Source organism: Rutilus rutilus (genome assembly GCF_951802725.1).
Source record: "Rutilus rutilus genome assembly, chromosome: 20".
Lineage (NCBI taxonomy): Eukaryota > Metazoa > Chordata > Actinopteri > Cypriniformes > Leuciscidae > Rutilus > Rutilus rutilus.
The window spans coordinates 8,535,117-8,544,272 of NC_140225.1; the positions used below are offsets into that span (position 1 = coordinate 8,535,117).

At 39.6% G+C, this 9,156-nt stretch overlaps 1 protein-coding gene across 1 annotated transcript; it reads left to right on the forward strand.

Moving 5' to 3' along the window:
• The first annotated feature begins 895 nt into the window (after positions 1-895).
• On the forward strand, positions 896-8,892 carry cdc25b (cell division cycle 25B). The gene is made up of 15 exons (XM_084390681.1): positions 896-1,483; positions 1,692-1,774; positions 3,007-3,058; positions 4,384-4,422; positions 4,522-4,555; positions 5,267-5,377; positions 5,491-5,604; positions 5,706-5,837; positions 5,918-6,001; positions 6,105-6,293; positions 6,383-6,469; positions 7,016-7,078; positions 7,231-7,329; positions 7,422-7,673; positions 7,798-8,892. Exons 1-15 carry the CDS (start codon positions 1,266-1,268, stop codon positions 7,936-7,938), a joined length of 1,698 nt encoding a protein of 565 aa, XP_084246807.1. The 5' UTR covers positions 896-1,265; the 3' UTR covers positions 7,939-8,892.
• The last annotated feature ends 264 nt before the right edge of the window (positions 8,893-9,156 follow it).

A 9,156-nucleotide genomic window follows, 5' to 3' on the forward strand; every position in this document is an offset into this window, starting at 1 on the left:
GGAAGGAACTTGTCAAATTCATATTATGGTGAAAAATAACAGGTCACAATATTCACTAGATTTCCGTGTTCAGTCAGCCCTTTTCATTTTGCCAAATGTGTCATTGTCATGAAGTGAAAACTGAGAAGTTGAGAATTTCAGTCATTAACATTTTACTAGGCTAATTTAAATGCTCACCTCACTGCCTCTCTATATGTTATGGCATACATGGCTAGTTTAATTCGAAGGTAGTTGACATATAGACTAGCCCAGGAACAGTTAAACCCAGGTTAAAATGTTCATTTATTAGGGAAAGTATATCAATTATTGTTTTACATTTTCATATATTTCACTTTTTTTCTTACTTCACTTGCCTTGTCTCCTAATTAATATGACGTAGTGAACTGCAAGCTCGAAAATTGTATTAAAAATTATTTCAGATGGATGATAACATCACACCGCTGCTGAAAAGGCAAGGAATTCCATTTTTGCTACTTAGTTAAATATGTGAATTACCAGCACAAACATTTACCAAAAATAGACCTCTTATAAAGGTTTGTTTTGTATTATACAAACATATATTTACTTCTTTGTTCAGGCGATTTGAGTGGTACGTTCCGCGCCAGGACGTTGACATATGATTGGCTTTCTTGCAAAGGAGGGCGTTGCCAAGCTGCAGCTTGAACTGTTCCGCGGGAAATCTTTCCTTTCTCTACGGGTTTACATTTCTTTATCCCGCCCTATTTGTGTAAACATAGAAGCCATTGGATAAGTTTATAGCAGGGCTGTTGTTACCTTAATTTTCATTGGATGTCACATTTGCCTGTCATTCTATGGACCACCTACGTTATCTCAGAGAACAATGCGGAAAAAAGAGGAAACGCAGCTCATTGGAGGAATCAGATGTAACAGCGATGCTCATTGGCTACTCAGATTGCCGCTTGTGGACTGCATGTTTTGAACATAAATAAGAGCTACGTTCAGCATTCTCTCCCTCAGTAGAGTTTGGAAAGGTCAGAGAGAGTGCGATCGAATCGGCAGCTCTCTGACAACAAAGATTTAAGAAGATGGATTTTTAACACCCCTTTTTACCGTGTCTTGTGTATCTGGCGTGGCTATTATGCAGCGTTCTGCACGTTGTTTCTTTCAACCCTAAATAAGATCAATTTAAGCCCCTGTCCGGGTTGCTGAGCGTTTGCTAACTTGGCTTAACCCTTTGTCGTCTTGATCGCGCTTGACTGGATCATATTTTCAAGAAGCATCTGACGATCCGCGTCCCTTCAGAAATGGATTTTGATAGTGTTCCAGGCGACATCAGCCCTGTATGTGATCCGTTCAGCACCGGGCCCGAATCAGTCCTCCGACCTCTCCGGTTCTCCTTGCCGGAGCTCGGGGCGAGGGGCTCCCCCTGCATGAAGAACCTGGCCTCCCCCGGACCCATGGCAGTGCTGTCCCCCGTGACTAACCTGGCTCTAAATCTGAATAATCTCGTTGTTCTTGGAGGGTGAGTGGGACTGGGCTATTTCTTTTGGTAGCGAAAAAGTAAATGACATCAGATGTATTTCCTGGAAATGTTCGAGGGCAGATTGCATTTATTGACGTTTTACTGTCCTTGTTATCGAGGCTAATGTATTGGTTTATATTGTGCTGAAACAGACGTTACGCAGTACATTTCAGTTTTCTAAACGCTTTGCTTTGACGTTTTGTTGCAGGCAATGTGAGACACCAAAGCGGAAGAAAGCCTTGCCCCTCCTGAAGATTCCTTCCTTCGCCTCTGATGCCTCCTCCGATGCAGGTTAGTCTGAGAAACCGGCATTTATATAAACTTTATAGTAGTGACATCTGAGAGTGAGTATGGCAAGCCATTTTAACCATTGTTACATTTAAACGAGCTAATATTAGTATCTATTGTTACTACCACTTATTTTGTTTACTAGAAAGCAGCTCAACATGACTAGTAGTTGTTCACCCAAAAATGAAAATTCTGTAATTTACTCACCATCAAGTTGTTCCAAACCTGTATGTATTTCTTCTGAACACAGAAGATTGTTTTTAAGAATGTTTGTAACCAAACAGTTGATTGGACCCCATTGACTTTCATAGTATGGAAAATAAATTTCATCTGTTTGGTTACAGACATTCTTCAAAATATGTATTTTTTGTGTTCAGCAGAAGAAATAAATTCATACAGGTTTGGAATAACTTGAGGGTGTGTAAATGATGACAGAATTTTCCTTTTTGAGGGAACTATCCTCTAAATTAGATGGTAGGGTAGTGTTCCATATTGCTAACACTTATTTGATTACTACTTAGCAGGTCAATATGTCAAGGTTTTTTAATTTTTTTTATTTTACTAATACATTTATGTATTCTTTAGATATTAGTAACCATTCAAATAGTTGCTAGTATCGATTCCAGTTGTCATAATGTTAAATGTACAGAATTGCTAATCTAACCTGACCTCATGAGAATTTAATGAGGTGGCAATTTTGTTTGAAAATGTACTATGATTCTTACAGGATCATGTTTAGAAAAAAAAAAAAAAAGCATTCATCAGTTTTGCATAAACAAATCATATGGATGCCATATAATTTAGCCACCAGTTCCCCAAAATGTAAAATGGTGACGAATTGGCATGAGACTGTGTTGGAATGTCTACTTTCTAAATGTATTCATTAAGTCATTACATATGAGAATTAAAGAAAGCAGTAGTAATTTGTATGGTAAGAAGTGTAGCTGGTAAAAATTGGTACTAGTATTAAACGATAAAGCTGGAATTGGCACAAGCACCAATTGGATTGTATACTAGTTGGGCATAATTGCTTACTAATAATTAAGTTCTAGTAACAAAAGTGTTAGTTGAAAGGAATGTTAAAGCGATTTGCCAGACTGTGCGTGTGTGACCGGTCATCCCATTTGGAGTGTGAGCTGTGATCTTTATGGTGTAGGCATGCTGTATTAACCACTTGTGCATCATCCCCCCCCCCCACTCCTCACTCACCTGTCTCTCCTCCCCCCTCTCCTCAGGTCTTGGGTTAGATTCTCCCAGCCCTTTGGACTCTCTGGATGCTGAGCAGAAGTGAGTATAATTCCTCTGCCTGTTGGTCATCATATCTGACATGTGAGCTTGGCTAGGATGCTTGGCTTGAGGATTATACATCTAATCTACTCTTTGCCGTTAGATGGACATACATCTGCTCGATGTGTCTGTTTTTGCGGATTAGCTGAGAATATGCTGGCATCCATCACAAATCACTGGATATCTGAGCACTGCACATCCTGTTATTAAAGGGATGATTCACCCAAAAATGAAACTTGAATTTGATGTTTACTCATGCTTAAGTTGTTCCAAACCAGGATGATTTTCTTTTCAGGCACAGAATCTGAGATGTCATGCAGACTGACGTTCAGTTTGATTGTTTATAGTGGGCAACCGACAGATTTGTAAAAAAATTGTTTAGGCTTATACATTTATTTTTCAAAGATAGTAAAAACATGTGTAACAATTGCTGAAGTGCAATTTATATTTGACATATTTACTAAATTTGAAATGTTTTGGAAAGGAATATGAACAAGTATTTTGATAAACCAAATCTGTCAAATGTGTTCTTCAGATTGCAACTTCTTGATTCTGCAAAAGGCAATATGTTGGTCTTGCTGATGTATATCAGTTGACCACTAATTAAGCAAAAATCTACTTTTCGGGTGAACCCTCCTTTAAGTTGACAGATGTTTGCAAAGTCTCTTAAATAGGATATACCCAGCATGCATTAAATCTGTGTACATCCCGGCTCTCTGGTAATCTACTGTGTGTGTGTGTGACTGTGCTCCTTTCCAAGCCATTTGGTGTCGTCGGGAATCCATTTATCTGCAGCCAGGCCTACAGCTGTTTGTTCCTCACGTCAGTGTGTGTGTTGTATGGCGTGTTGCTGAAGGGGGGGTTGGGTGAATAGTGGCACGCTTTTCATGCTCTGTGAGAGCAGGCGTCCGAATAGAGCGGTAATATGTGTGTGTGAGGTAGCCAGGGTTACTAGAGAACCCCCCTTTTTAACTCTAATTCCCCCCTCTTCCTATGCTATGAAAGAGACACACTCCTTACCTCCTCCCCCTCAAAACCACCATTTACTCTCCCCCAGCTCCTTTCTCCCAACAAAAGAGGTTTGCAGAGGGGGTTAGTGTTGTCTGTGGGCATATGGTAAATTAGAAGCCCCCTCCGCCTCGGTTCCGCTTAGGGCTGTTTTGCATACAGGTGGGCATCGCGGTGTATTTGTTAAATAGAGTCGTGAGGGGCCTAGTATGGGAGATAAATGAGATGAATTGTCGTCTGGGCTAGTGTTTGGTTGGGGGTGAGAGGACACTGAATACACTAGGAACCGTTCAACAGCATTTTCTTTTTCATCACAGGTTTGAGAAGGCCATGCAGGATGCCACACGAGCGACTGAGTAAGTGGTCATTCACTACAAAGCGGAGGATGCGTATGTCTGTTTTGAAAGCTGTTGTATTGACTTGAGTTTAATCGCATGTTCTTTCTGTTTGTACAGAAAAATGCCCATTCGCAGGATACACTCTTTGCCAGTAAGTTATTTTTATTTATTATTCTCTAGACTTGTTTGCACACTCTCGCTCAAAAGTTTGGGATTGATACGAGTCTTTTATGCTCACCAAGGCTGCATTTATTTACTTGTAACTATTTATTTATTATTTTTATCATTTTAATGAATGGCTTAAATTAGAGGGTCATCAATTTAATATCTTTAATAATATATAATTTTCTTGGGTACCTACCTGGACACTAAAATCAAAGGAAACATGGAAGTCGACTCTGCATTATCAGCAGATGTCAATTGCAGTACCTCCTATAGATATAAAACCAATAATTAATTTCTCTATTCATGACAAATGGCAAACAGAATGGGATCTATAAACTTATTAACAAATTTCATGAAGTGAAATGTTAGGAGTTTGCATCAAATCTCAAATCGATGGGACCAGATTGTTTATACTCCTTGCAGAATAGGCCGTTCCAGGATGGGACACTATTATTTTTTTGTGTGTATACTAGAATATCCACCAACATGTTCTTTCTGCCAAAACTTTCATTGAAGCTGAGATTGCATTAAACAAACTGTCTATGATACTTTTGATAAATGTAACCCATCCTTGCTGAAAAGTTTCTCCTCCCTGACCTCAAACTTTTGAACAGTAGTGTAAGTAATATTCAGAATAAAAAAAAAAATGTCTCCCCTTATTGAAATGACATGATCCTTTTTTTTCCCCTCTTTGTAGCTGCCATTTTTGGGTCACAGTCCTAATTTGAAGAGTAAAGAATTGGATCCCTCGCGCTATGGAGTGTGGACTCATGCACATAGCTGCGACAACAAAGAGAACCTGGCTGAGGTTGGTTTGTCATTTCTTTTGTATTTTTACAGGCAGCATATTTATCTAATTATGCTCAATTGCTTTTTGCTATACTAAAGATTAATTTTTTTTCTTCTTTTTTTTTTAAACAGGAGAATTTTGAGTTCAAGAAGCCTTCCATGCCTGCGTCACGCTTCCGTACGCGGTCCACTGGGGGTGCCAAGGATGCTTTTGCCTGCCGACCCAACTCTGCTCCTGCTTTAATGGTACGACATGTATCCCTGGAAGAGGTCGTAGATGGAATGTTGTTCTTAAAAGTTTAATTTTGATGCTGATGTGACTATTAAAAGCTTTGTTCTGTTTCTAGCTTTCCCCTACATCATCCTTTCAACCTGACTCTTCAGATGAGAGCAGTCCCTTTATATTGCGCCGCCCCTCTCGCTCCTGTCTACACGATGATGACGATGATGGCTTCATGGAGGAGCTTGATGATATGGAGGTGAACTTTCTATTTGCTTTTGTTTTATTCCAACAATTTCCTTTGATTTTTGAATAACCTTAATGTGTTTATTTGCGTAGAATGACTCCGAGGTTCCTTTTGGAATGGACAGTCTTCTCACAGCTCCTCTGGTGGCTAAACAAAGTACTGAGTATACAGATTCGGTATGTTACACTCATTTAACACAGTTATGTTTATCTCTCTTTGATTGGCTTTTTATGGTTATTACATGATGATTACCAACCAAACCCACTTTATTGCCCTTAGCCTGTTAACCGCTGCCGTCCACGTGGGCTGTTCCGATCTCCCTCTATGCCATGCCCGGGAGGGCGTTTCCCATTGAAGAGACACGAGAGGCCTCAAGATGAGAACACACCAGTCAGAGTGAAGAGGAGGCGGAGCGTGGCAGGGACACAAGTTGCACTCGCAGAACAAGATGATGTTATGCCTCATCAGGTCAGTCCACACTGGAAAAAATAACTCCAAACAAATGGACTCATCAGCAGCCATAATTTGAGTCCTAACTTTGACCCTTCCCCTTACAGGTTCAAAGATCCAAGTCATTTAATCACTCACAAATTGAAAGAATGTTGGATACAGATCCTAGTAATGTGATTGGAGATTTCACCAAGGTGAGTGTAAGCTGGGTTTTATTTAGGGTTGTCAAAAGTACCAGTACTTCGGTACCAAATTTAAAAAATGTGGCGATACCAGCATTTCTGCACTACCATATATATATTCGGTACCCACAGATAGGCGGCTGCTTTCTAACGCTTCTGTGTAAGCACTCTGTGAAGAGCGTCGAATCTTTCTAATTACATGGTTTTGACGCGTTGATCATAGTAGCCAATCACAGACATATGTTAAGTGTGAACACAATGGCCAGTCAGTTTTCATTCACTGCATGCTTTAGAGTTCTGCACTGAAATTATAACAGTATTTAAATGTGCGATTAAATCTGAAACTGTAATGATATACCGACAGTGATATAACCATAGCAACAGACTGGACAAAACAGTCTGTTGCTGGACAAAAAATCTGATGCTATAAAAATGGATCTCTGCATTAAGTCTTGAAGTGTAACTGCAAACTAATAGACCTGTCACTTGTTCTTGGGAATGTGCAATGTTTCTTTGTCCTTCATTATTACTAATTATTCACTTTCTTTTTAAATGAAGGCTCCTGTGCTACCCACAGTAGAAGGAAAACACCAAGAACTGAAATACATCACTCCAGAGATTGTAAGTTTGCACACATTAAGATTTAACATATACATTTCAAATGCAAAAGCAGTTGCATGATCATAAACAGACCAGCAAAATTTGTCAATACGAAGTATGTGCATTGGCATCTTTCACAATCTCATTCTCTGTTAACATCTCTTTATTTTCAGATGGTTCAAGCAATGAGCGGACAATACAACGATCTGGTTGAGAGGCTGTTTGTCATCGACTGCCGTTATCCGTATGAATATGATGGCGGCCATATTAAGGTGAGACTGTTGCTTGTGATTTAACTTTGAAGCAAGTTGCATGCAGTGGTATTTGTGTGGAGCAAATTGACTCATCTTTGCCCTCCTTTCAGGGTGCTCTTAACCTCCATCAAGAGGATCAAATTGAAGACTACTTTTTGCAGAATCCTATTCTCTCCGAATGCCCAGAGAAGCGTGTCCTGCTGGTTTTCCACTGTGAATTTTCATCTGAACGCGGCCCACGGATGTGCCGCTACGTTCGAAAAAGAGATCGAGATTTGAATGAGAAGGAGTACCCCAACCTCCATTACCCTGAACTCTATATCCTGAAGGGAGGCTACAAAGACTTTTTCCCGCTTCACAAGGTATGTGCAATTTCACAATGCAACACTTTCTTTGTATTCCTATATATCGAAGTTGTTTCCTTTTATATTTGTTTCTTGATTTCAAGCTTCTAATGTGTGCTTTGTTTTCTTTTCCCCTCTGCAGTCGGTGTGTGAACCTCAGGCTTATAGGCCCATGCATCATGAAGACTATAAAGAAGATCTGAGAAAGTTCCGTCTTAAGAGCCGCACCTGGGCTGGAGAACGCAGCAAGAGAGACATGTACAGCCGTCTCAAAAAACTTTGAGACCCATGTGCTCTCAATCCCTCATAATTCTACTGCCTTTACTTGCTCAAATGATGCCCTCATACATGAGACATTGCAGAGTCCTAAATAGGTGTGTTTGCTGGGACTTGCTCTGTGAGGAACTTGTTCTGAGGGTTTGGTATTGATTTAGTATCGCAAATGAGGCAGAGAGGTTACTATGTATCTCCACCTGGTTTGGTTTGATAAACTGCCATTATTCACCATCCTACTCTCCCATTAAAGCACACATCTACATGTCACTGCCATCTATTACACATACTTTTTTTAAATTTTTTTTTATTTACTAACCTGTATTTTTATTCCCCCACTGGCCTGTCCTAACTTGTATGTCAGATTTCAATTATTTACTCTTTTAACTTTTTTTTTTCCCCCTCCTAATGAGCACTTTTTGTTGTTGTGGTGAATAAGTGCTTTATGCGTTTATTTTGCCCCCCTTCTCACATTTGGTCAGTTGCCCAATGATATAGCTTTGATTAGAGCAGAATAACCAACTAAAATTACATTTATTGTATAAATTGGTTTACGCATTCCGAATGTCACAATTATCTATTTTCATATCACAGAATAATGATTTTAATAATTTTTACCCTTTAAATTTGAGAAGTATGTAAATCCCCCCCGGTGACAATGGTTTCACTGTCAATTTGAGGTTTTTTTTTTTTTTTTTTTTGACTGACGGCTTTAACTCAGGGGCAGAATCCTGACTTTTGCTGCTGGTCAGCAAGTGATGACCACATCCGTGTTCACCAAAATGTTCTAAGATGAGATTTAGTTCTAATTGTCCATAAACCAGTGACAGTTAAGTTACAATTCTCTCTCCCATGCAAGTGTGTTTTGTCAATTTTATCTTCCTGAGTGTATCTTTTATTGGTCATGTGTGACTGGGAGGCTGGTTTATGTATTTCTGAATAAACTTGGAGTTTGGGGTATTAACTCTTTGTTGAGTCATGTCTTTATCTCTTAGCTTTGTGTGCTGTTATTCATTGGTAAAGGGGATTGAGTCACTTGTTTTTCAAATATACCGGTCTTGTAGAGACCTTGAATGTGGTTTGCCAAGCACCAGCACGTGTTCCTGCACACGTGTGCATTCCAAAGCCATTCCACAAAGGAGGAGCTGGCTGTTCCCTAACGTCCTGGCATAGTGTCAGACCGGTTCATGCACGAATGTTTTTGTTTAAGTGTTTTTCCCATAGCTTT

Coding starts and splice junctions, on each gene's coding strand:
- cdc25b (XM_084390681.1), top strand. CDS start 1,266: ATGGATTTTGATAGTGTTCCAGGCGACATCAGCCCTGTATGTGATCCG. Junction 7,330..7,421: donor ATGATGGCGGCCATATTAAG/GTGAGACTGTTG, acceptor CCCTCCTTTCAG/GGTGCTCTTAACCTCCATCA. Junction 7,674..7,797: donor ACTTTTTCCCGCTTCACAAG/GTATGTGCAATT, acceptor TCCCCTCTGCAG/TCGGTGTGTGAACCTCAGGC.